General features: G+C 34.6%; 4 protein-coding genes, 1 long non-coding RNA gene and 1 pseudogene across 8 annotated transcripts; 5 read left to right on the top strand and 1 right to left on the bottom strand.

The window, feature by feature from the left end:
• Window positions 1-761: 761 nt before the first annotated feature.
• On the top strand, window positions 762-6,882 carry LOC132063710 (uncharacterized). The gene is made up of 9 exons (XM_059456391.1): window positions 762-925; window positions 1,615-1,791; window positions 2,468-2,562; window positions 5,065-5,124; window positions 5,276-5,509; window positions 5,596-5,658; window positions 6,287-6,355; window positions 6,502-6,547; window positions 6,634-6,882. Exons 1-9 carry the CDS (start codon window positions 916-918, stop codon window positions 6,702-6,704), a joined length of 825 nt encoding a protein of 274 aa, XP_059312374.1. The 5' UTR covers window positions 762-915; the 3' UTR covers window positions 6,705-6,882.
• On the top strand, window positions 2,569-4,924 carry LOC132063711 (uncharacterized). The gene is made up of 2 exons (XR_009416441.1): window positions 2,569-2,834; window positions 3,907-4,924. It is a non-coding gene; the product is annotated as an uncharacterized LOC132063711 (long non-coding RNA).
• Window positions 6,883-8,018: 1,136 nt separating the features above from the next.
• On the top strand, window positions 8,019-9,664 carry LOC132062590 (MAPK kinase substrate protein At1g80180-like). Its single transcript, XM_059455130.1, has one exon. The coding sequence runs from the start codon at window positions 9,346-9,348 to the stop codon at window positions 9,661-9,663; it is 318 nt and encodes a 105-aa protein (XP_059311113.1). The 5' UTR covers window positions 8,019-9,345; the 3' UTR covers window position 9,664.
• Window positions 9,665-11,178: 1,514 nt separating this feature from the next.
• LOC132063709 (uncharacterized) lies at window positions 11,179-15,298 on the bottom strand. 3 transcript variants are annotated; one of them, XM_059456390.1, is made up of 6 exons: window positions 15,137-15,298; window positions 14,911-15,002; window positions 13,943-14,028; window positions 13,780-13,840; window positions 12,904-12,990; window positions 11,179-11,586 (listed from the first exon to the last, which is right to left on the bottom strand). In XM_059456390.1, exons 2-6 carry the CDS (start codon window positions 14,989-14,991, stop codon window positions 11,494-11,496), a joined length of 408 nt encoding a protein of 135 aa, XP_059312373.1. In that variant the 5' UTR covers window positions 14,992-15,002; window positions 15,137-15,298; the 3' UTR covers window positions 11,179-11,493. The 3 variants fall into 3 exon arrangements, with proteins under 3 accessions (XP_059312373.1, XP_059312371.1, XP_059312372.1); XM_059456388.1 differs by having other exon boundaries at window positions 14,911-15,010; window positions 15,137-15,296; XM_059456389.1 differs by lacking the exon at window positions 15,137-15,298 and having other exon boundaries at window positions 14,911-15,044.
• Window positions 15,299-16,042: 744 nt separating this feature from the next.
• Window positions 16,043-18,696, top strand: LOC132062589 (probable polygalacturonase At1g80170). Of its 2 annotated transcripts, XM_059455128.1 has the most exons (7): window positions 16,047-16,356; window positions 16,647-16,778; window positions 16,897-17,067; window positions 17,357-17,377; window positions 17,684-17,891; window positions 18,371-18,452; window positions 18,546-18,696. In XM_059455128.1, the coding sequence occupies exons 1-7, from the start codon at window positions 16,120-16,122 to the stop codon at window positions 18,673-18,675; spliced, it is 981 nt and encodes a 326-aa protein (XP_059311111.1). In that variant the 5' UTR covers window positions 16,047-16,119; the 3' UTR covers window positions 18,676-18,696. The 2 variants fall into 2 exon arrangements, with proteins under 2 accessions (XP_059311112.1, XP_059311111.1); XM_059455129.1 differs by lacking the exon at window positions 16,897-17,067 and having other exon boundaries at window positions 16,043-16,356.
• A 5,431-nt stretch (window positions 18,697-24,127) lies between these two features.
• Window positions 24,128-25,991, top strand: LOC132062588 (uncharacterized protein At2g34160-like; annotated as a pseudogene).
• The last annotated feature ends 535 nt before the right edge of the window (window positions 25,992-26,526 follow it).

The raw sequence follows: 26,526 nt of genomic DNA, 5'->3' as shown, positions 1-26,526 counted from the left end.
ACTATTAGTTGTTTCCTTTTTTCTATCTGAACTATCATCACCTATGTATTAAAACACACCTCGAAATTGATTAGGCCAACTATCATCTGTTTCGTTTTCTTATCTGAAGTATCATCATCTACTCAATTAGGTGTATTTCAATATATAAATGGTGATAGTTCCAGGGGCGGTTCGACTTTTTTTCTTTAAAGATGTATTTTATATATATAGTTGTTGTCTCGACCGAACGAAGTTTTTCAAAATTAAAATTAATAAAATGTTATCTAAGATTACCAATGTCTCAAGAGAGATTGAATGGATTAGCTATATTATCAATTGAAAAGGAATTGTTTTTACAAATCGATTATAGAACAGTAATTAATGATTTCGTATCTAAAAAAACTAGAAAAGTTAACTTTAACAAAATATATATGACGATCTTTCCTTTTAAAAGAAAAATTAGGGCCTCTCTCTGAAGTTTGACTTTAGGCCCCCAGTGTTGTTGAGACGGCCTTAGATAGTTCAGGTAGAAAAAGAAAATAACTGATAATTAGGTGTGAAACTATTCAGGGCTATTTTTGACAATTAACTCTGAAAATATGGTAATGAGAAAATTAAGATTTCTTTCATTTTTAAATCTTTTCAACTATGACCTTTTTGTTCCATCTTTTTCAAGAAAGTGGGAAAAGGACAAAAAGAACCAGCGTTATTAGCCGCCAGACCACTAGACAATGCCAAGATATTTGGCGGACCTTATCCACAATGGGCCCATCTCTCTACGGGCCTTATGATTCATGGGCCTTTGTTTAAACTAAATTACAATTATTAAACAAACAACTAAATAAGGGCGTTGTTCTCGTTTCTAACTTTCTCTTATGCTTCTTTGTTTGCATCGCCTTTCAATTCTCTAGCTTTGCAATTCCATAACCCTTTCTTATGGCTGCATGTTAAGTACCATATTCCCTTTACATCTTTCTACTGTTGTTGGTGGCTACATGCATGCAATTCTTTTGTTTAAATTTATCATCATGGCCCTTACCTGAACTGTTTTAATTGCTTATTCTTCTGCTTCTTGATTTATTTAAATTCAATTGAACAGGGTTGGAATTAGGGTTGGATAATTAAATGGAATTCAGCTTTTTGCTTTCTTATTGACTATGTTAATTTAATAAAAATGCGAACTTTTATTGTTTAAATGATTCTTTTTTCCATTGTTGGCATTGTTGATTGTTTTCTATTTATATGCTTCAATTCCAAACTAGTTGTTGTTGGCTATTTTAGTAGAATGTGTGTCTTTTTTACTTATTCAGTATGTTAAATTTAGTAAAATTGTAGCTTTTCTTACTGTTCTATTCTTTTTGCATCTCTGGTATTGTTGATTGCCTTCTATTTAATACTGATTGGTAGTTGCTAATTTAATCAAAAGAGAGCTTAAATTACTTCTTAACTATGTAAAATTAATTAAAAAAAATGTTATCTTTTTGTTACTTTTCTGTTTATTGGCAGTGTTGATTGTTTTTTTTTTCTTTCCTTTTTCCCATTGGGTTGTAATTACTCAATAACCATCTATGCTAAGTGAATTACTAGTATCAATTTATTTGTTTGTTGATTTTGGGATGTGTTTCTTTAATCCAGGTGGTTTTGGGGCTTCTGGCCTTAAATTAACGAACTTGAATTTGGGTTCCAGTAAGCCCAAATTGAATGTATTGCACAATCTGAGAACTAAGAAAGTGGTTCAAAGTGATGGGTTGCTATTAACCGCGAAATCAAAGCAGACTTTCGGTTGCCGGTTTTCGACTGCTGAAGCTGAAAGTGAGTTATTTTCCCCCAATCAAACTAGTTATCAGTCAAATGCTTGGCTAATGCATTTTTTTTTTTTTTTCTGGATTTTTGTGCTTTCATCACTAAACAAGTGCAATTTTTCTGCCCACACAGTGTCTGCAATTGACTCGTTTTTAATTTGCCTATCATGGCAGCAATGCTGGTGTTTTATACTTAATTTAAATCATTGAAATCCTAGGTTGCTGCCTTTTTTTGTGATAACGAAGAATGGTTGTTATCCTTGATTATCTTATTGACCTTTCAACAGTTGGAAATTCTATTAGTCATTTGGAAGTAAGTTGTTGAACGTTTCCTGCTTTTGGAGTCACCATTCTATTTTGTTGGTTCTCGTGCTTGAATTCAAATTTAGACTAGATCAAAGTTGATCACAGATTTTCAATTGCCCACATTTCGAGGGAGTCCCTATTATTACATTCTTATTCGGGACACGTTTTAGTTGCTAATTGAATTAAATTTTCAAAAAGGTTACTGCTTTTTCTTATTCTGTTTACTAGGTTAAATAATGAGCATTTTGTTCCTGACATCTTTGTTTCCTATTTCCAGTTAATATAACTTCTTGCTCCATGACATTGCCCTAAAGCATGAACATGTTTTGTGTTATGTATAAATAATTATACAACTTTCTTTTGTTTCTCTCATCATGTAGCTGCAGCAGCAGCAGCTATTCCCAATTCAGATGATAGTTCGAGAAAGATCGTTTCTTCAGAAACTGCAAGTCCATTGATTCCAAACTCATATGAGGTCAACACTTTCTATTTGCATTCTGTACTCTGTCAAAAGACAGTAATCTGATCATTATATTGCTGGTATGGTGATATAAAACTTTGTTGTTGGTGCAGCATGCTTTCAGCCACTACATAATTCAAAAAATATTTTAGTAATTTCAGGAACTTGGGAGACGGCTAGGTACCTTTAAATAACAACATTTCCATCCATGTTGGGGTTAATGTGAATGCTGGAAATGATCTTATCCCTTGTGTGAAGTTCCTTAAATCAACCTCCTTTGCACTCTGGTTAGCTAAATACTTGAGCTTCTTGTTGGATCTTCCTAGAAAATTATGAATATTCAGATTTTAGTGGTCTATAAATTTTAGTGAGACCTGAAGATGGATATTTAGTAAATACCTCTTTGGTATTGTTCATTAATAAAATTACCTTATTTATCAAAAGAACCTGCAAGCTGGATAAGAATTGTCTATCCATCTTGAGCTTCTTGCTGGATCTTCCTAGAAAATTATGAATATCTAGATTCTAGTGGTCTATATACTTCAGATGAGACCTGCAAGATTGAAAATTAGTACAGTACCAAAGCCCCTCTCTTTGGCCTAGTGGTAAGAGCGCAACTTTATGATGATGTGTCTTAGGCGCATGCACGGGTTCAAACCATGCTCCACTGACCCTCGGGGATTTCTCGGTTATCAAAAAAGTAGGGAAGAAGGTTTTTACCTCATACAAAAAAGGTAGGAAAGAAGGCTAACTCCAACTACAATAAAATCTCTCTGATTCTTTGAGAAAGAGGAAATGTAGAGAATGGCAGCAGATTCTTTTCTTTCCTCCAATTTCTGTCAGATCTTACTGGTTACTCCTGCTTACAGAGTTTAAGTCTCTGTTCCTTACAGCCTCATTTACATCTGCTGTTGACATGACTCTGTGCTGATGCATTTTCCTTTTGTTTGGTGCCTAACTGACTTTCTATAATCCATGCAGACTCATTACACTCCACCACCTCCTAGTTACTTCCTTTTTTAATATTAGGAGGCTGCTAGTGTTACACATCACATTATTTTCATCTAAAAAAGAACTGCTAAAGCATCGCATTATCTGAGAGTAGCTTTGTAGATTTGTAAGGAAGATAATAAGGTTGCGGTAAGGCTGGAATGCCAATTTGACTTCAAGCTTACAGCTGCTAGTCGCATTTGCCAAAAAGATTTGAACCCGCTAGTATTCTTTTATGGAAAGATTTAGTGGCAGGTGGGAGGAACTTGTACAGTCAGTGATAATACAAGCATTACATTTGTGAACAAGTGGGTATTATATGGCAATAGATGGAAAGGCCTCATAAATAACAATATCACACTGATGCAGGATCAAACATGTTTCACTAGGCAAACACAAGATTGGGACTTGAAGACTTCATGCACTTCCCGTCTTTTCAACTTCAATTTGTAATCCTTCAAGTTTAAATTTTTGACTTGTCTGATGCAATACTTTAGTTGCACTTAAGTTCATCACCTTCTTCCTAGTGCGTTAACTCGGAAGCTCCTACTGGGATTTTCTCTTATAGTGGGGGGAGAAAGAAATAGAATTTGGGAAGGCACTATAAGTGTCTATACGGGTGATGCCGCATAATGTTAAGAACCTGTTGGTATGCTGGCAGAATCAGAAGACAACGAAAAGGCTGAAGTAGATTTGGAAAAAGAGATGCTTTGAAGGCAAAAAGAGTCACATAGCAGTGGTAAAAAACAAGTGTATCCAGTATCTGTACTATTGGTGTAAGGAGGGCTTGTTAGAGGATATGGATCAATATCTTGATTTCCTAAAGTTGTTAGGGAGAAGCATGTGATGGTTGATTGGTCTGAGTTCTTCTTTCTGTTGTAAACTTGTAATTTCTGTACCAGCTTGGTACTTCATTAATAAAATTTACCCTACCTTTATCAAAAAAAAGTGTCTATATGGTGCCTTGGTTAAAGGGAATTCACGTTCAGAAACAGGCTTATATCTATTTAAATAACTCTATATTACTTAGTTTCCTCTGGTTTGATGCATTGAATATCATCCCTATACTTGCATTGTCCTTTTCAAGCTTTTCAGCTAGCTGAGAATTGCGTAAAATAGGGGTTTGGTCTGTGATTCTGCCCAACCTTGTATGGTATTGCCACCACCTTAGTTCATCTTGTGAAAGACTGAAAGTGCTAGTGCGAGCAAGTACAGAACAATGTGCAGTATGACCTAATACCTTCAAAACTGCATCACCTCGTTTTAACAGAAAATTGACTCTGAAATTGAAATAAAAAATGAGTTGTTATTTCCAACTTCTTGATAAGAACTTATTTTTCTTAAGTAAACAGATCTTAGACATATTATTCATGTGGAAAATTTGTGTGATCTGCTAAAATTATTTTGGTGAAGAAGGCACTCAATTTATTTTTTGGTGGAACAAATATGGTCTTCCATATTAATATGTTGTTGCCGCATGCCATGAGATTTTGTATTAACATGTGAAACTTACCTACTTTTTAACAGGTAGAGTCTCTCCTTACAGAAATATGTGATACAACCTCCATTGCAGAAGTTGACCTAAAAGTAAGCTGGTTTTGTAATTTTTTTGTGTATTTTATTTCTCAAGTCCTTCACAGAAGCTTTTTGTGATCTGCCCCTGATGCATTTTTTCATCTTCTTCAAATCATTGTTAAATGCTTCTGCTTCGTATGACACTTTTTCATTTTATCACTAGCTCGGTGGGTTTCGTTTATATGTGAAGAGAGACTTGACGGGGCAAAGTACAACTTCATTGCCTCCAGTATCCAATCCTGTCAGTGTTCAGTCAACTGTTGAAGTGGCTGAGTCAAATGGCTCAGCCTCGTCACCATCATTAGCCATCACGAAAACTTCACCTCTCTCAGATGGAATTCAGACGATGATTGATAAAGCTGCGGATGAAGGCTTGGTGATAATTCAATCTCCTAGGGTGAGATTGCAGTGAATCTCTCTCTCTCTCTCTCTACCTCTCCGTCTTTCTGTCACTTAAAAGTGGCACTCTCATATGTCATGCAGGTTGGCTACTTCAGAAGATCTCGAACCATTAAGGGAAAGCGTGCACCTCCATCCTGTAAAGAAGTAGGTGTTTTTTAATCTTTTATTCTTCAAATCAAGATGAGATGTTTCTGTTTGACCAAACTAAGAGATTGTCAACGTTTAGCCTATGTATAACTCATTATTACTCAAATTCATGAAAGTTTACTATTAATGTCATTTTTATATAGCTCCTTCCCCTTCAAAAGGAGGTCAGTTTGAAGAGGAGGTCTAAGCAAAATTAAGGAACATTACTTTATAAAGCATTCCTTAAACTATATCTAAATATCTTTCCTTTGTTCTCGAAAAACAAAAAAAATTGCTTTGTTTATGAGCCCTCACCTATTTTGGTAAATTCGATTTTGTTTCCAATTTAACCTTTTAAGCTGGCACTTCGTTTAAATTTGCTTAGGAAATTGTTATTAGGGATCGCCATGTAATCTTTTATTTAAACTGGCTGCTAGATTCTTTTAGAACTGTCATGTAGCTTTATGAACCGAGGCAAATGTTACTCCTTCCTGAAACCCCCTTCCCCTCTTCCTCTTCCCACCCCCCCCCCCTTTCCTGTGTCACGTCTCTCTCAATGCATGACTAGAAGTGTCATTGGTGCTTTGGTACAACACTTTCTGGCTACTGTTAATATGACCCATTTTTTGTTAATTCTGCTCTGTAGAAGCAACAAGTGAAGGAGGGACAAGTAGTTTGCTTTATTGAGCAGCTTGGAGGCGAGCTCCCTGTTGAGGTTCGGACCCTGCTATAGATGCTACTTGCATGATTTTTTTGTTGATTATGCAAGCTGTTTCACTTTGCTCAGACACTTATTTTAAGTAAATTCTCATGCATCTTAGTTGATTCTCCTTTTGTCTTTTCTTTTCTGTTCTCTTTCAGTCTGATTTAACTGGAGAAGTTATCAAGATACTCCGAGAAGACGGGGGTATGCTTCTTAATTCTTATACTATGTGTTGAAAATCATTTGAACGTTCTATCTTCAAGATCTCACTTTACCTGTTTATTGAACAGATCCTGTTGGATATGGTGACCCTCTAATCTCAGTCCTTCCTTCTTTCCCTGGAATAAAGAAGCTTCAATAGATGTTCTTGTAGCATATGCCTTCTGGCCCGAGTTCATTTTTTTCGAGAGAATACTCAAGTTGAAATTTTTTGATTGCCTTTGTCAAACCTGCGGAATTTTATTTAACCTTGTTTATTTGTTTCAAATATCTAACTCCAATCTGCACCAACAATTATGAAGAAACCAGAATCTACACTCCATTTCGTTTGCAATTGAGTCCAAGGGTTATTAGCTCTGGTTCATTTCATACTAATACTCATAATTGATGAAGTGGTAAATTGTGTACGCTTAATGTGACATTATATATGGTGGAGGATATTGATGAGTGCAAGCATTTTAGGATAGTTAGCACGCGAAGGAGTTAATTAGAGGGGTTACTCGACTCAAATACCAAATTCCTAGACCGAAAAAATAAAGAAGGAAAATAATGTGTCCGCATATTGAATAGCTATTAGACAGGACATGGCGCATTTCCTGCTTACCAAGGACATGACCTTAGATAGGAGGGTATGGAGGACTCATATTAGGGTGGAAGGCTAGTAGGCAGTCGCGTTTATCCTTTCTTACGAGTAGTTGTATTGCTCTATAGTTTCTTGTCTCTTGATTTCTACGAGTATCTGTTGGTTTATAATGGCTTATTTACTTTCATTGTTTTCATTTTCATAATTGCTTTGATTTGTTTGTCCGTATCTGACCTTTGCTATGCTTTTTCTTGAGCCGAGGTCTTCGGAAAGCAAGCCCTCCCTACCTGGGTAGGGGTAGCGTCACAGACGTCTACCTCCTCCTGCATTTACACGCGTTGTGGGATTCCTTTGGGTATGTTGTTGTTGTTGTTGTTGTATATTGAATAGCTAATCAGCAAATTCAACTGCCTAGTTGCAGATTAAAATCTGGAGAAAAAGAAAGAACTTAACTTCTTAACATTAGATATCAGAAGGGGCATCCAATTTCCAAGCAGTTGGCTAAGTGGAGATGTCAAGAACTGCAATATCTTATATTCAAATGTTGTTGGTCAATTCATTATTATTATTATTATTATTATTATTATTATTATTATTATTATTATTATTATTATTATTATTATTATTATTATTTTAAATATGAAAGAGAATTTGTCTGGTAGTACCTCTTCTCTTTCTTCTCTGCTAACTATGTGAGAGAGATAGAAAATGCAGAATGAAACAGACCGGCGCATACCATTTTAGATTCCATTTTTCAAAGGCAACGTAAGTCATTAACACGGACCACAGTCATACAAATATAAAATCAGTATGACTTGAACTTTTGGTTTAGCAGTTAAAAAAGGTGTTTGACCAACGAATTCCGTTATAATCTCTCCTGCATTAAGAATAATGTAAATAATATAGATTGAACATACATTAACAGTGTAAAAATGTTTTTATACTATTGGTGTAATTTAATTTTGTACAAAGTTACCTAGATGATGTTTGGTTATAAGGACTTTGTTACTTACCTAGACATTTCGTATACGCCCAAAGTACTCTATCTATCCATCTCAAATTATCTGTAGCTTTTTTGCTTTACACGTTCCTTAAGAAATATTAATTAGGAGGGGTATTTGACTAATTATATCCTTAGTTATGTCTAAGTTATAACGTCTCTCCATTAAATGTTTACTCTATTAATGTGTCATCTCCATTTACGACAAAATTCGATAAGGATAAAATGAGGAAAAAAATAATTAATTGTGACTTGAACTTCGAAAATGACAAATAGTTTGAGACAACTATTTTCAGTAACCACGACAAATAATTTGAGACTGAGGGAGTACTTATAAGACAAAATCAATCATCAGTCATCAACCACAAGTTGGTCATCCCAACTTATGAACTTTCAAATTTCAATGTATGAACACTTTTGGTTCGAGTTTTGATCAAGTATTTTACCACTGTATTTTATACTTAATATCTTTTCTAATTCTCAAAGTACTTTTTTTCAAAGTAGAACTCCTAACTCTTCTTCATTCTATTTTCGTCGTTCGTTATTCTCTTTGTTCATATACTTTTTAAATAGTTTTTCTAAATAACTTTAAGGACACATTAGTTATTTTAGTAGAGAAGTTGTTTATCATTATTTCAATTGTAACACCTAACTATTTATTTACGAATTAATTTCAAATAAGAATTACTTTTCAACAATTAATTGACAGAGTTGTCCCGGTAACCAGTGGTAAGAGGACAAGCCGTATGCCATACTTGATTTTCCTTTACCTCCCTTAAATATAAATTCCTCCTGTCTTTGTATAAATCTGTCGCCTTCATTTGATGCATGTGGAAAAAGTTTAAGCACAAGGGGCTCCATACTTGATTCAGAGTGCTGATCCCAAGAAAGATCTTTAGAGATAGGAGTATTATAAATAGGAAATAATCCCTGTAGGTTTAGGAAACCCATTGTTCAAATAGAATTGGAAAAGGAAAACATATTGTCCTTGTAGGATTGGAAAAACCTTTCTCTTATAGGTTTGGAACTAGTACTTGAAGATCTATCATCTATATATAGGGGCTGTAGTTGGGATTCATTATATTGTACACTTCATTCTCTTTCATTGTGGAAAACTCTCTGCTTCTGCCCAGAGGATTAGGCTTAGCTGAACCTCATTAAATTCTTGTGTCATTTATTTTCACAACACATCAGTTCTTGATGGCTGGGTTGCAAAGATCGGCTGTTTCATTCCGCAGGCAAGGTTCATCTGGACTAATATGGGACGACAAATACTTGTCAGGTCAGCTTGTTAAACATAAAGAAGAAACTAACAAAGAACTAGAATGGCAACCCAAAAAGGATATGCTGCTGGTGAAGGCTTCATCAAGGGCCGTTGGATCAACGGAGAGGAGCCGATCCAATGGTGGGGCGGTAGAGCCACCATCTCCTAAGGTATCTGCATGTGGACTGTGTAGTGCATTTGGCAAAAAGGATAAGTCCCGACGTGGACATCAGTATGGTAAGAGTGCTTTGTGAGTCAGTGTGTACATAATCATTGGCGCAAGCAGGATTTTTTAGAGCTAAAGGACTTGTACCATGTTTTCTTTTCTTTTGCCTTTGTTCAGTCCGTGATTTTGTTATTTTAGGCGCTGCAGAGACAGTTTGTACAAGGTTTCTTACGTTTCTTGGATTGTCTCAGTAACCTCTGAGTGTTTATGAAGTGTTTCTCTTTTTTTGTTTCTCCTTTTGAGACTTTTGTGAGGCAAATATTCAATGGAATTATGTACGAAATCGAAGTTGAATTTGGGAATATCTCTTGTTTTTATATTCTGTAATGATTATGTTCTGATCTTTTTGGCTGTACATTGGGTTACTGTTGCAGCATCTTCCATCCTCAATCCAACATGCATGAAGCTTTCCTTTGGTCGAGCCACTTGGAGAATTTAAGCAATTGCACAGTGTCACATATAGTTCCCAAAGGGTTTTATATGTTCTAGTCTACTACTAATGTAAGTCCTATAATTGGATCAAATACTCAAAATCTCCCAAACAAACCAATTGACAGATGTTACTAATAAAGGATGACTGTCGTCTTTCGATATAACTACTCCAGCTTCGAGAAGTGAATTGGGCATCAACACTTGGGAAGTAAAGATTGATGAGGTAGTCATCATTATCAGAAAATTAACGTAACTTATCCACCGTTCATTGTGAACAAGTTCCAGATTTTGACAGTACTGAAACACAGAGCAAAGGAGAAACTTTCCATAGTAGTCTGTCAAAAACTTGGAAACCCAGAGGGTTCAACGACAATGGAAACCAACTGCTATCCGATACATGATTTAACATATATATACTGATTATTGACAGTGTAAGGAATGATTTTTAACCAGTACAAGCACCACTCATAGTTAATAGGCTTAATGCATTCCCCCTAAACTTGTCTCTTTTTTCCACTCATACAAGTACAGAACCACCCCTTGAACCAATCAAATAACAAAATTGGAAAATAAGAAATCAAAATTGGAAACTAAAACTGAAAAATAAGAAACCAAAACTGAAAAATAAAAACCCAAAACTGGAAAATAAACACTGGAAACTACAACTGGAAAATGAAAAACTGAAAAATAAAAAACCAAAACTGAAAACTAAAAACCAAAACCAAACTTAATATCTGATGTGTATAATTAAAATGGGTGAGGTATTTTAATTGGTTGAATTTTCCACATAGGATGCGATCGACATTCACGTGCAAGGCTAAAAAAAAATGAAACTCACCATATATATTATGTAAGTCGGATTGTGTTTGATAGACACACTTGAGGCCTAGTTCAGGAGTTCAATAGGAACAATACTCAGTTGAGGTTCCAAAATGAAGAAAAAAAAAAACAAGTTTAGGGGGCCACATATGCATTAGGCCTAGTTAATAACTATTGATAGTGTAAAAAATGTTACACTATCAAATGTAATTAAACATATCGCCTATGCAAATTGATTTCTTTAATATATGAGTTTGGCTGAACTAAAGCGATAACTAAGGGGCTAATGACAAGTCTTCTGAAGCCCAGAGCTAGCTAGTTCCATCACATGCATGAATAGATCAATAGCATGACATGCAGATACATTGGAATAATTGAAGGAGACTAGGATACAAACAATTACTAACTAAGCTCAGTGTATCACCTATCGTTGCGGTTATACAATAATAATGAAACATTAACTTGGTGAAAAGAAGGTCCACTAGTCAACTTATCATTTACCATGGTCACTCCCAAACACAAAAACCAGTCATCAACAGCAAATGAATATTGTAAGGAACGAACTTTGCATTGATATAGTTCTTGTTTAGCTTTGGTCCGTATAGTCTCAGAGGTACTTTCTGGCAAGGGCTCTAACTTTGGTATCAAAGTGAGATGATGTGATGCGAGATCCTGGCAAATAGAGAGGATTCAGAAGGATCTGCAAGTTTTGCAGTAACAGATCAGTGGATTTCCATCTAAAAATAGTTAAACCACATATTTCTCTTCTAAACAGGAAGGGTTGCAGGCAGGAGATAAACCAGGGCATGAAGAAGTAGCACATTACATTATCTACGAGAGTATAAATGAAAAGGTAGCAATGAAGATACGTTTTGAGTAAGGGTGCATCCTTGCATGCCTTACAAGGTCATTAACATAGAATTGCACAACTTTTTTCCCAGGGGTGGCATTTAAGCTCAATCTCTCAATTTTGTGGCATTTAAGCTCAATCTCTCAATTTTTAGTATGAACTTTAGTAATTTTGTTGAATTATGTACTTCTTGAACTGCAAACACTTCTTTGGTGATAAAAATCTAGTTTCACCACGACACAAGTTCAATTAGAATGTGTAATCACCAGGCTTTCTTCTAATATGACACAAAGTTCATACATCAATTAATTTTTACTGTAATTTATCTACTTGAAAAAGTTCTACACCTCAACTAGTTTGGGACTGCGGTATAGTTGTTGACTTCTTGTTATTGTGGTGGCAGGGGATTCTAGTCAAAGATTTGCACGTCACAAATTTATGAATCTTATACAGTTACCAACTAATTCATGGCTTCATTGCCTTCATAACAATTTCCCAAGCTGAACCATACACCTTTAGAGCTAACTTGACAAAAGCCCATATATCTATCCAATATCAAGTGATCAGTTACATGAAACACTCTAGATCATGTGTTCCATTTATAGCAAAACAATCCAAAGGTATCTTAGAAACACTGGAAGAGTACCGTCATAATTCGTAACAAAGCAGTACTCTTGCTGATGTGTACCAAAAAGGTGCTGATGTGTACCAAAAGAGTAACACAAAGGGAAATGACAAGGCAAAGACTTTAATCACATCTGAGGAACTCCAAAGATGAAATCATTAGAAGCCTAAATGAACTTCATAGGATCATAGAGATATATAATCACTGTTGACATGATTTCTAGATTGACTTGACAGCAACTGATCTTATTATCACATACAAAACTAATAATTCGAACCGTTTTTTTCAATAGCCATGCCTACATACAGAAATTTCAGCTTAAAAGAATCTCTTGTTATAGGATAGGAAGACAAACCATAAAGTGGAAAAGTACAATGAGAGCTCACAATAGGTATGCATAGATGTCAGCACCTTTCCCCAATTCCCAAAGAATAATGACCAAGGCAAAAGAGCAGCAAGATGAGAACAAATAAATTAAAATGCACTTCTGTTTTTTTTTTTTTTTTATGTCCTATTGAAAAGCTTTCAGATAAGGCTTTTACCTTTATATATAGCTCATGGACCTCCTGGAAGAAGCTTTTGATCCCATCATCATTGCGCGAGTCATGAAGCAGCATCAATCGCGTATGTATGCTTGATTGGTCAAGGGAACAAAAAACAAAATGTTCACATTTGTAAAATCAAACTGGTGATGCTAATTGTGCAGTTTCCATATGCGAAAACATATTAACTTATGCCAGCTATGAGAACATCTAAAACATGCTACTTCCTCTTTTTTCTTTTTCTTCTTTTGAGAGTTAAAAAGATGTTGTACCTGCCTTGACATTCCAACTTGCATCAAACCAAGGAATCAGTCAAGAAGGTTAGCTAATAAAAAACATCAGGAGATTTTGCATTAGTGTGCTCGAAGTTAAGAATTAACTATCATCATTGGTTACAAAAGGGGATAAAGAAAGACATAAATGTAGTTATGTGAGCCAAGTATAGGAAAGAGTGAGGAGGAGGACAAGATGGAGTGGAAGGGGAAAGGGCCCCTTCAAGATCATAAATGTTAAGAAATATCGGTCATTTCTTCCTCCTAATTCTGCTATGGTAAATCACTTCACACATCAATCCATGAACTCTAAGAACTAACCTTCTATAAGAGGAGTCATAAAAAAAATTAAAAAAAATTAAAAAAAAACTGATAAAGCAGACTCATATGCGATACAAGGAGTACTCGTAAATAATGACTATCTTTATAAATGACCAGTGACCACCGTAAATCAAATAATTTCAGTTGAAGTAAAAGCAAGATGTTGTACTGATTGTTAAAGAGAAATGCAGATATAAAACAAGCTAGCACCATCATGTATTTTCTATTAATCAAAACAGTACTGTCACTAAATACTGATTTAATACAACATATGGAGGATATGACCAGCAGTGACGTAAACAGATACCACCAAATCATTGAATCTGTCAATTGATTTCAAGAACCTGGATGAAGAAAGAATGAGGGAGAATCACTACGACGATGATGAAAGCTAGAAAATTTACATCGGAAAATTGCAATTAATGCTTAGGGGGAGGCAACCTTACATAGCACTTGTAGTCCATGCAAGGTCCTGAACAATATCCAGTGCTGCATGTAATATAAACTGGTGCTGGTGAGCAGCATCTTCTTTCTAGCATGCAAGTACAATGTAAAATATCACCAAGTAACTACACCACTTTCATCAATGACAAAAACACACTTAAATAGAAAGATGTGCATGCACTTTGATAACGATCACAAAGACGACACAGTACACACTGTAAACTCAAAAGCATTATAACTACCTCATTAAAACTCATGCGCACACGCTATGAAATGAAATTTATGATGTAAAACTTTATAGGTTCTTTATATCGGATATTGATTATGTTGTGATTAGTGATTTAAGTGGAGATGGGAGCTTAGAGGCCGATAGTAGCAACCTCAAGTTAATACTATAATAGTAACTGGATTCACTGTCAAATATTTATAGTTACTTAGTAGATTTCTTTATATTCATACAGAAAGCTACTAGGTTCACGTGAACTCATAACTGGGCCTCTGGATCTGCCCCTGTGGGAGCTAGTGACTGATCATTATCCCAAAAAGAAACAAAATAAAAGAAAAAAAACAGAAACTAATAAGCACTGTCGTCGATCTCTTAACCTTGTTTACGGATATATTATGTCCAGATATAGAAATATTGTTCCTTAAAGAAAGTCCAATGCTGATCCTAAAGTAAAACCAAAGAGAGAAAATAATGACAAATAAAAATTCAGCTTTCCACACCATTTATTTATCTAGTTTGAGAACAATATTCACTCGATTATAAATGATATTAAGAAAATTAAAATGAGGTTTCTGTACATTTCCCATCAACCAGGTTCGAAGTGATCAGTTCATCAAATAATATATATCACTGATAAGAAAATGGGGATATCTAAACACTCCTATGCTACTTCAAATGTAAAGGTATTTAGTTATATTAAGCAAAAACTAGAAATGTCTAATAACATGATGCAGAGTCATTTACCTTAGGGGCAGTGCCCACTTCAGCTTCGTAGATAGGGATATCATTCCTGCTTACAATCATAAAACATGCTGTGCTTGCCATTTTCCCGATCCCTAAATTCCTTCAAACACAAAACTCAATCAAATTCACATTTTAAAATTTCTGCTCTTGAATAATAATAATGATGACTGATTTCTGTATCAATTAAAGACAATTTTGAATGTACGGAAATCTAGAAAGTACTTACAACTTGATTATGAAATGAGATCGCGAGGAGTTCGCCTAATAAACAGATGGACAGAAGGAAGAGGTGCCGTTAATTGGGCCGAAGAAGAAATTCTGGTGGAGTGAAAGTTGGGCCTATAATGATCTGGATTTTCAATCTAATTGTTGAGGCTGCTAGTCCATTTTCCAAAAATGAAGAGAAGAATTTGCACAGTTTGACCTTCAAATGGGTTGGTCTTTAATTTTGCCCTTAAAATCCATCTTATGCCTAGCGGAGCATAAGTTTGTTAAGGCTGCGGGTATAATTTCTATGAGATTATAATACGAAAATATAAACTTATGCGGAAAAGAGTTATTTGCCTGCAAAAATTGAAGACCAACACAAAATAGGACAAAGTGCAAATGAGGCGAAGTGCACAAAATAGCTACTTTTAGAACCACTATTTAATACAAATCCATTTTTATAAAGTATTTAATATTTAGCCGCCTCAAAATCAAACTTCTAACTTTGAATATGAAGTTTCAAACTTGAGATATAAGAGTTATAAGTTATGAAGTTCACACTTCACAATTCAAATTTTAAAATCCAGAATATTGTTTTTTGAAGTTCAAACTCAGAAAAAGTGTATCTCTAGAGCTCGAATTATAAGTTGTGATTATATTTTAAATACTGAATATCTTTTAAATAGCGGCATTTGACAGAGATATATACCTCTATATTTTGCCTAGGTAGACGCATGTGAAAATAGCTAACAGTGAAAGGATTGATTGATTTCATGATTTGTTTAAGTTTAATGTATAATATTGCCAATTTTGGAAATTTCCAAGTCCCTTTTAATTACTTTCTTGGAACCTTCCCTTTCACCATACACGGGAGAAAAAAACTAGCAGGAATTAAATTATTTGCTTTCTTCCAAAATTACTGACATGAATGATCTTGAATATTGTCGAGTAAGTAATTATAAATTCACTCGTCATTTCTGTCAGTTTAATTAACAGAATTACATGGGGGAGCTGAGATCTTATTTGTCCTTCTTTTGCTTCACTTTTTCTTATTCTGTTTCTATTTTGGCATCACTATTAGTATATACTACTATTTCCTTCCTGCTTTTCGCAAATGTGAACAGTTTTGATCCCCTGATTCAGTTTCCTATATTGAAGAACACAACAGGTAAATCAATAACCCTTATTTACGTGAATGAATTTGGAGCCAAAGGAGATGGCATCACCGATGACACTAAGGTAAGTCCTTTTTGGGGTCAAACCACTAATGTTTGCCATGTTTCTATGCACCATCGTTCTAAAGTAGATAATATAATTTTATACTATAAAGTCATTTAAAATATAATTGCAAATAACTCTATTTAATATTCTTATCATTAATAAATAACTTAAAATAAATGGTACATGACCAGATATAAAAGGTTAAATTACAGCATCAGTGTACATTATGCTTACCATCCTCGTATACACACAATTAATGCTAGTACTTAGCTTCACTTGTGAGTTGAGGAATTCTTATGTATTTTCAGATTTTTCAACATATTTGGAAAATCGCCTGTTCTTCACCATTACGACCAAAAATCATCATCCCACATCGATATACATTCTTAGTTCGACCAATTGATTTTGTTGGGCCTTGCCGGTCAAAGGTTTCTCTTGTGGTAAGTGCTAAACTCTTAACAATTGTAACTTGTCCAACAATAGTACTATGTTTTTTTTTAAAATGATGATCAGTTGGATTATTTTTTTTTTTTTGTGCAATACATACACATATATAAGATTGCAGGTTCAATTGTAGCGCCGAAAGATCCAGAAGTGTGGGATGGATTGGATCCACATAAATGGCTTTATTTCCTTAAAGTGAGACACCTGACTGTACGAGGAGGAGGAACAATAAACGGGATGGGCCATAAATGGTGGGCTAGGTCATGCAAGATTAATACAACCAATGTAATTATCATTAATTGTCATAGTAGTGCATAGAAATAAGTTCATTGTTCACTTTTGAGCTCTATTTTTGAAAATAATCACCATCTTAGAGTTTTAAATTCCACAAGTGAAATTTTGAATTATTATTTTAGAGTGTTTCTTGCGAATTTTAAAACTCCAGGATAGACAGATGATTATTTTTAATTATAGAGTTAAAAAATGGCTATTTGTAATTTTTTCCCCTTTGTGCTTCATGGAATTCTTTCACAACCAAGAAAGTCTGACGTGTTACAATCTTATCTTTTTGCAGCCTTGTCGACATGCTCCAACAGTAGGTGCTATTTTCCCCAATCTCATCTTTTTTAAAACTTTTAATTTTTATAGATTGACGGTGTTAAAAGAAATTTTATATTATTAGGTCACCTATAAAAATAATCATAATGACTATAGTAAGTAAAACTAGTAGTCCGGAAAATAAGAGAGATAACTTGCTATAACTAGTTATATTCACTAATAGTATAAAAAAGATTCTACACTGTCAATATATATAAGATAAATTCATTTTGTTTAATTACATAAATAGCAGACTTTAACTTAATTATTATGGTCATGATTCGTTAATTTAATGACAGTACAGGCTATGAGTTTCCACAGATGCAACAATCTGAAAGTGAGGAACTTAAGGATGCTTAATAGTCAACAAATGCATATATCAATTTCAAACTGCATAAATGTTGAAGTATCACGTATCAAAGTGCAAGCACCAGCTAAGAGCCCTAACACTGATGGAATCCACATAAGCTCATCCACACTTGTTGGTATCAGGGATTGCAGTATTCGCACAGGTTTGTTTTGTTTTTTGAGTCTTAGGAACAAGTTTGTGTTTGAGACACAGATGGCACATTAATAGCCTATTTGACTGACATTCTATTTCCTTTATTTAAAAAAGTGCTCATTTAAGAGGTTGAAGGTGTTTGATCAAGCTTTTTAAATTACTAAATGCTTTTAGAAGACGAAATTAAAAACATTAATTTTTTCCTATTAGCAATGAAACACTTTTAAAAACTTGACAAGTTACAAATTAATGCTCTAATATTCACAAATTATTATTAAATTAATTAGTCTAACACAGGTTGTTACTCTTAAAAAATTCTCTCTCTCTCTCTCTCTCTCTCTCTCTCTCTCTTTTCATGCATATTGATATTATATGGTATATATAATAAATTTAAGCAATATTGTCTCAGTTTTTCTTGTCTATAATGTCAGCTGATCTGTTATCATAATAGAAAACCTTTTATTCTTATATTTTCCTTTTCGAATCCAGGAGATGACTGCATATCTATAGTTGGCAATTCTTCAAGGATCCTGGTAAAAAACATCGCTTGTGGCCCAGGCCATGGTATAAGGTACAACGTTTAATTTACCGTTTCTTCTCTACATCGTACATGTGTAGAAAAAGTTCTTAATTTGTTGGCTGATGTATGCACCATAAACTTTAGCATTGGAAGCCTGGGAAAGTCAAATTCATGGTCTCAGGTGCAAAATGTCCTGGTTGATGGAGCATATCTTTCCAACACAGAAAATGGTGTCAGGATAAAGACTTGGCAGGTAGGTAATCAATCCTACTAACTTGAAAATGAAATTTCAAGTTAAATTATTTTGCAAATTTTCATTTAAACTAAAAAATCCTTAACTTTTTTTGAACCTATTTTTTTGGACCTAATAAAAAATAACCACGTGTCTTTTACCATTTTTGGAATAAAAATAGTAATGTTGATTCCTCTAAGTTAATTCCACACCAGTTTTCATCTTTGAGAACTTTAATTTGCTAATGCAACTTCTCAAATTAACATTGGAATTCCTCACATAAAACGCTTTTAATTATATTTCAGAGGTAGAGGGTTTGTGAGAAAGATTATATTTGAGAATCATGTGGGATGAAAAAAAGATGTGTCAAATCCAATAATAATAGATCAATATTATTGTGATTCTCCAACGCCCTGCCCAAACCAGGTATGCTATAGTACATATATATGTTGCAATTACGTTTCTGTGCATCTAATATTTATGGGAATATTTGATATGCAGACCTTTTTCTAGCTATTATTTATATATTCAAAGCATCCTTTGTGGGTATTAGAGAACCTTTAGCAACAAAAAATGCAATAACATTTGCCTGCAGTGATAGTTCCCCATGTAGAAGGCTATATTTGAAAGATGTTCAAATTGTTTCATTTTTGAGGTTATTATGTCTTGTTTTCAAACTGACATAACGTTTTGCTGATTTTAAGCATATGGTTCAACCTCAGGACTAAACAATTTATGCTATTCTTGCTTTTCCTCTGGTGAAAGCATTAGCAACAGCCCACAGAACATTTATCCAGTTTGCTCACGGCATAAATTAAGAGGCTTAGCTTAGACCATGCCTTATCATATGAGAGCTAGCTGCTGCTAAATTCAAATGTATGTTAGTATTATATATATTTGTTATCCTAGGCAAATAAAAAAATCTATTAAAGTGTAATTAAATAGGTCCTTGCATATTATATTAAAGCGCGTATGTAAATATTTGTAATACTTGATGAGATGAGATGGTTATGATTTATGAATAATCTGTCCTTGAAAGGATGTTGCAGTTGTGGCCAAAAAAATCAATATAGCACCCTTAAATTAACCTTGCACTGAAATTTGAATTATGAATATATGCAAATTTATCTTTGGAAATTTAATTATTATCTTTATTTGTCACTATTCTTCATCCCTATAAATTGATCATCATTACAACAATTGACTCTATCCGCTTCAAAAACACCATATCATAGATATTGTTAGTCCACCAAGCATCGCTTGTGGCACGCCACAGGACGTTGTAGAGAAATATACAGGTTGAAAAAGTTCTTAATTTGGCGAGAGACCATAACTTTAGCCCAAGATCGTTAGGTGCAAAATGTCCTTGTTGATGGAGCATATCTTTCCAACACAAAATGGTGTCAGGATAAAGACTTGGCAGGTAGGTAAAGGAAAAGTTTATTTGAATATAATCTTTTTTTTGGTAATAAGAAAATAGTGTCGCCATTTTTGAAATAAAGATGGTATTAGCCATAGTTAATTCCACACTAGTTTTTTCATCTTTGAGAACTTTAAATTTGTATGCAACCTCGGTTGGGACCCCTATTTATACTTTCGCAGGTAGAGGGTTTGTAGAAATACTTTGAGAACGTGTGGATACATCCATTAAAATCAATCTAACGCCCTGCCCATCTATATACATATATATGTTGCAATTACTCTAGAATATCTTGATATTTGATATGCAGACTTTAGCTACAAAAGGATCTAGATAATTGCTATCCTCAACTATAAATATCTAAGTGTTCAAATAGAATTTCTAGAAAGCATATTTCCTAATACAATATATGTCAAAGATATTACATTATAACTTTCTAGAAACTATAAGGGGCTTCTAAATATCTATGAGTATTTATATCTTCCAAAAAATTAACTTTAATTTTTACACTCCCCTGTAAAGTAATTTTTTGGAAGCTATCCCGAACTTTACAGTTGTAGCCACAAACCTGCTCGCACCCTTAAGCTTTCTTGACGTTTGAATTGTCGAATGGTGAATATCTCAAATTTAAGTTTTCTTCATCAACACTTCTTCCTTCTTCAAAAACACCATTCACGATGGTTTGTCCTATACGATAATTAGGCCTCCAAAGAAACATGAATACGTCTTGATAAAATTTTTGGATCTCCGTAGCTGTTGGGTTACTTGCCACTATTTCTTTTTGGCTTTTTGCAACCACGTGAATCATCTTCATGCCGAATTTTACATTCTTGAGTTATATCGTACATTATAACTTTCTAAAGCCTTCCTTAACAATTGTGTTATCCGGAGAACACCGACTCCTTGGTGACGATTTCGACCATGAATTCTTCTTCTTCAAATGAAGCCTCAATACCAACACAGATCCATAAATTTTTATCCACTAGATTCCCTTTTCAACTCCTCAATAAATTGTTTGGCAGCCTTTCCGCAGCTCGTAAAACATCATACCGCTTGTATCTCCATATGAAATCGAGCTCAAGGTCAACCTCTTCATTTATTTGAACGCGGTCGGCTTCTCCATCCGCTTCCGCATTTGATCCGAGCTGGTGATTGACTTTGATACGGAGATGATTGACCGTAGACTCAACTTCCACTACAATTCCCTTAATGCTTTCTTGAATGGTCACCATTGCCATATAGTTTCGTACACTCGTTCGCTCGGGTTCTACTTCAACATCCTCACGTCCGTATTTTTATTACCAGCTTTTCGGATTTGCTTCGTTTATTTCCTCGGTGCGCTACCACGTCACCAAATACCGAACATCTTCAGAATTTTCTTGCTTCTTGTTGATGACACCAGTGTCTTTCTTCTCCACGTGATGGACCGTATTATCTGCTGTCACAATGACATCACAACCATTGTTTTGGAAGTTGAAAAATTTAGATTCATCTTCAAAGTGAGATGGTGCCCACATCACCAATCCACGATCCACCCTCTTTCGAAATCGAGAGAAGGCATCTACACTCGAGTCTCGGCTACAAAGCACCTTCCCCAATCTTCTTCTTCGGAGTTTCGGTTTGAGCCATGTAGCTTTCCCTTGGCTAAACAAAATCTTTTTTATGTGTCCTACTTCACCACATCGATAACATTTAATAGTCTTTTACCGTTATTAGAATACTCTTCCTTTCCGTCTTTAGCCGAGCTCACACTGCGGAATTGAGAATGTATCATCTCTCTTGAGCAACTTCGCTCTTGTATTTCTTTAAAATTCCTCTTGTTAGCAACAAGAGTATTTCACTACCTTCTTTGATGACACACCAGCCATTTGTTTGGCTAGTAGCTCCCGTGATGACAACAAATTCTCAAACTCCTCCAAGGATGGTTGTTGAGCCCATCCTTGAATTGACGTAACAAAGGAATATATTCTTTCTTCAAACCACGAATGATAATTCTTCTCATTCGTGCTTCTTAGATAGCCTCATCCGGATTTAATAACGAGATCTCTCGAACATAAGTTCTTAATCTTTAAAAAATATTCGGCAATAGAAAGATTACCTTGAATGGTGTTAGCCAATTCATTCTCCAAGATCCGTAGCCGCGCTTTCATCCTTCTTATTGAACAAATGATCAAGGGTCCCTCCAAATTTCATGAGCTGATTTGACCTTATAATACATCAAACAAGTTGTATGCAGAGAGATGGACCACTTCAGATGAACTCTGCCTTCGCATTAATTTGCTTCCACTTCTTGTATGTTAAGCCTATTTTCCGTCCGTCGATAGAGGACTTGTGTAACTACCATTAACAACATCCCACAAATCCTTCCCACAAGCGTATAACTCCATACATGTCTTCCATACCTTGTAATTGGACTAATTCAACAACTCCATCCCCAGTCCATTAACACGGCCGCTTAAATCCATTTAGAGAAACCAATTGAATCTACTACTAACCCGATCTTGAAATAAAATCCGGGCCAACTACGGCTTTTGGCTCCCGATACCATGTAGAAATATAGCAGAAGAAAAAGTAAATCGAGAGACCTGCTAGCCCAAGATCGTTAACGAGACGAAGATTCAACTAAAGAAGAGAAGCTATGGAAAGGAAAAGTTCTTGAATTGGTTTGTTTGATAGTATTAGCTTACAATTGGGGTTGATTACAAATGACTAAGGCCACCCTTATTTATACTTGTGTAGGGATGGTTCTAGAAATACTTCTAGATACATCCATTAAAAAATCTAGTCATCTTTATCTCCTACCACTACTTAGAATATATCTAATATTATTCTAGATACAAAAGGATCTGGATGAATTTTTATCCTCAACTATAAATATCTAAGTGTTTAGAATTTCTAGACATTTCCTAATACAATATATGTCAAAGATATTACATTATAACTTTCTAGAAAATATTCTAAATATCTATGATATTTATTCTTCCAAAAAATTAACTTTAATTTTTCACAGACGTGAAGAAAGAATATTCAAAAAGTTCATAAGAAAACATGCACTCACATTTCTTTCTCATCCATTTATTTTTTACCACTTTTCCCAATCATCATCTTACTTCCATCAGAGTAAGCTACCGGAAATAATCTCACTTTGATTGCCGCAACTGCAAATGATTTATGAGCTGAATTATATGGTTTTTTAGCATTAGGAAGTTAATGTGGAATTTTGGCATCACCATTGGTGATCTCATAAGGAAGGGTAATGAATTTGTGTTGATGAAGTTTTGACAAAGATGAGAATTCAATTTAGTGGTGAAATTGATCATTATTTGAGTTTCATTAGATTAATTTGAACCTCGTGGATGATCAATTTTGCATTGAGAAAATCTGGTCATTGGAGATCCTAAGAGCCCGCTTGGATGGGCTTATGACTTTGGACTTATCAGCCAAAAGTCATAAGTTAAGATTCGTAACTTAGGGCTTTTGTCTTATTATTATTGTTTTGGCTTAAAGATAAGTGTTGAAAAAGTTGGTGCAACCGTCAAGATAGTAACGTTGTTTTTAAACGTTCAGAAGCGAGTTTGTCAAAAGAAAATTTGACCTTTTTTTTTAAATGGCATACGTAGAATTACAAGAGACTAAACACTGTCATTAGAGATTAAGGTTTTTTCTTTAATCAATAATAGCAAATCTAGTTTACTTATGTAACATAAGGATAGAGTTGACCTCAAATATTAATGAAGGATAAATTTAGATTTTAGACCATTCCATATAGTTAGAGGATAAATTTTACCATTCTCCCAAATTTAAATTGAGGATATAATTAGAGGATAAATTTTACCATTCTCCCAAATTTAAATTGAGGATTTGTGGCCTTAAAAAAAGCTATTTATGCACTTAGGACCAGAACGTTAAATTTTCTTAAACATTAAGAACTATTCCTGTTACATAGTGTACATGATGGACAAAAGTAATTAAAACTCAATCCACCAAAGGACCATTTTGATAATTTACTTCTCAAATTTTAATCCCCACGTTAGTAGAAACAAAGCCCTAATTACCCCGCCGTTTCGTTTCATATAGTTGCAAAGGTATTGTTGGTAAAAGGGTTGAAGAATATGGAAGAAGTAACAGAAGCAGTGAGCAATTTAAACCTGGTTGATTCTCAGAAGAAGAATAATCGCATTCAAGTTTCTAATACAAAGAAACCTCTTTTCTTCTACGTTAATCTTTCCAAGGTAATCCCATTAGTCTGTATATGGTTTTAATGGGTTAATTTTGTTCTTTCTCTATTATTGGATTTTGATGTTTGAATACATGGTTGTAGAGGTATATGCAGCAGTATAATGAAGTGGAGCTTTCAGCTTTGGGAATGGGTATTTCATCTCAACTCTTCTCTTTCTTTTATTACTCATATCCTGATTTTACATGTTCTTACAGTTTGAACTTAGTTTGTCTCCTTTTTTATATGATTTGTTTGATTGGGATTCTCTATATTGGTGGTGGTACAAGAAGATTTTTCAAAATATTTAGTTTGACAGAGCATATCAAAATTTGAAATTTCAATTCGTTAAACTATTATAATTATTAGTTAACTGTGTCGAATATTTTGGGACGTATCAAAGTAGAAAGCTTGTCTTAAATTGGAGTTGATTTCTTAAATGATCACTTATTATCTCACAAAGTCACTTTCTTTGTTAAAAAAAAATTGGAATCAAGAAGAATGGTGACTTTCTAGATATTAAGTAACTATTAATTGACTGACCATTCGGACAAATCAACCCTCTTAAATTGGGAAGGCGGCAGTGTTTGATTGTGCTTCCTCTTTCCCAAATTAAGGTTTTATAGCAAAGAATCTTCTCGGCAGAGCTTACTTCATAGCTCCCCGATTTTGACTTTCAGGAATTATTACATCTGCTTAAATTATTGTTAGCATTGGTTTTCAACGTTAAAGTGTATCCTTGTTGCTTGCTCGGTGATTAAAGAAATTCTGCTTATTATAATCCCTGAGCTCAGTGTAATTTCTCTCCGTGTCTTTTGTCCTAATTTTGCTCTATGCTTATAGTTTTTTTAACCTAAAACCTAATTGTTCTAAAAACTACTCATGATGGCCCAGTGCATAAAGCACTTAACACGGTGCTGACACTCTAGTTCTGATGTGGATTTGCAGCAATATCAACAGTTGTATCAATTGCTGAAATTCTAAAGAATAATGGGCTGGCCATTGAAAAACGTGAGTCTTCACATTAGATGCAAATTTACTTCAGTGTTGCTCTATGTTGTTCTAAGTTTATGATATCGACATTCATATTGATATCTGTTCTTTGAAACATAAATGCAGAAATCGTGACTTCTACAGTTGACGTAAAGGAAGACATGAGGGGAAGACCTGTTCAAAAAGCCAAGGTATATGTTTGCGCGCGTGTGGGGATCTTTTATTTTGGTTGTGCATTGTGAAGTTCAGTTATGTTTGGCTTTTGGAATAAAGTGTGACTCATCCCATATCAAAATTTAGCATGTTTGTTATCTTTCCGTCAGTAGAACAGAGACTAGCATGGCATTCAGTCGTTACATATAATCCATCTTCGAACATTAGTTAATGCTATTCCATCTAATGTATAATCTTCCATGTTCTGCAATTCATACAATAGCGACGTTCTTGGCTATCGGTATTGCAACTTGTTTCTACCTCTTGTTGAAGTATGCTGTTAACAATGTGGATGCTTATTTTCAGATGGAAATCGTTCTGGGTAAGACAGTGAACTTTGATGAGTTGATGCTTGCTGGCAAAATGATGGGAACAATATTCAGGAACAGAGTTGAATACAAAATTCGTCGTTAATTTTCTTGGGATTTTATCAGTTCTAGTTTTCTAGTAGTTTAGAGGCAAATTTACAACCATGCAGCTGTTTTTCCACCTATATATTCATCCTTATGTTTTTTACAGGCTTTCTTTGTCCAAAGTTCTTCCCACCTCCCTCCTTTCTTTTTTACTTACAAGAGACATTTGCCTTTTCTTTCTTTTTTTTTTTTTTTTGTCTAAACTGAATTTTTACATTGTATATTTTTGAGTCGTTGTGGCACCAGTTCAAATTTTCCTGTTGAGTCTTACATGCTCTATAACCGCTGTACACAAAAAGCTTGTACTAAGCCAGTGCGCTAAAACCCAACTACAGATCGTGCAGATCCCGAATTATATCTGAAATTGCATCCACATCCTGTACAATAACCAGGTTGCACCAAAAAGCTAGCAAAATAAGACATCTTTGTTTAAGACTATGTAAATTTTTTCCTATGGCCTTTCAAAAATTCTGTCATTTTTTCAAGCCAAAACCATCCACCATAGCTTGAGGGATGGTATTCCAAATCTTTTGTGATTTCTTGCACATTCCTTCTGTTCCAACACTGCAGAAGCCCCTCGTGGATTTTGGCATGGACCAGGACATGCGTACAATTGACAGAAACATGCTCCACAGCTG

This window comes from Lycium ferocissimum, chromosome 7 (assembly GCF_029784015.1).
Source record: "Lycium ferocissimum isolate CSIRO_LF1 chromosome 7, AGI_CSIRO_Lferr_CH_V1, whole genome shotgun sequence".
In the NCBI taxonomy this organism is placed as follows: Eukaryota; Viridiplantae; Streptophyta; class Magnoliopsida; order Solanales; family Solanaceae; genus Lycium; species Lycium ferocissimum.
The sequence above is the reverse complement of the archived record's forward strand: the minus strand, read 5'-3'. Positions and strand labels throughout refer to the sequence as shown.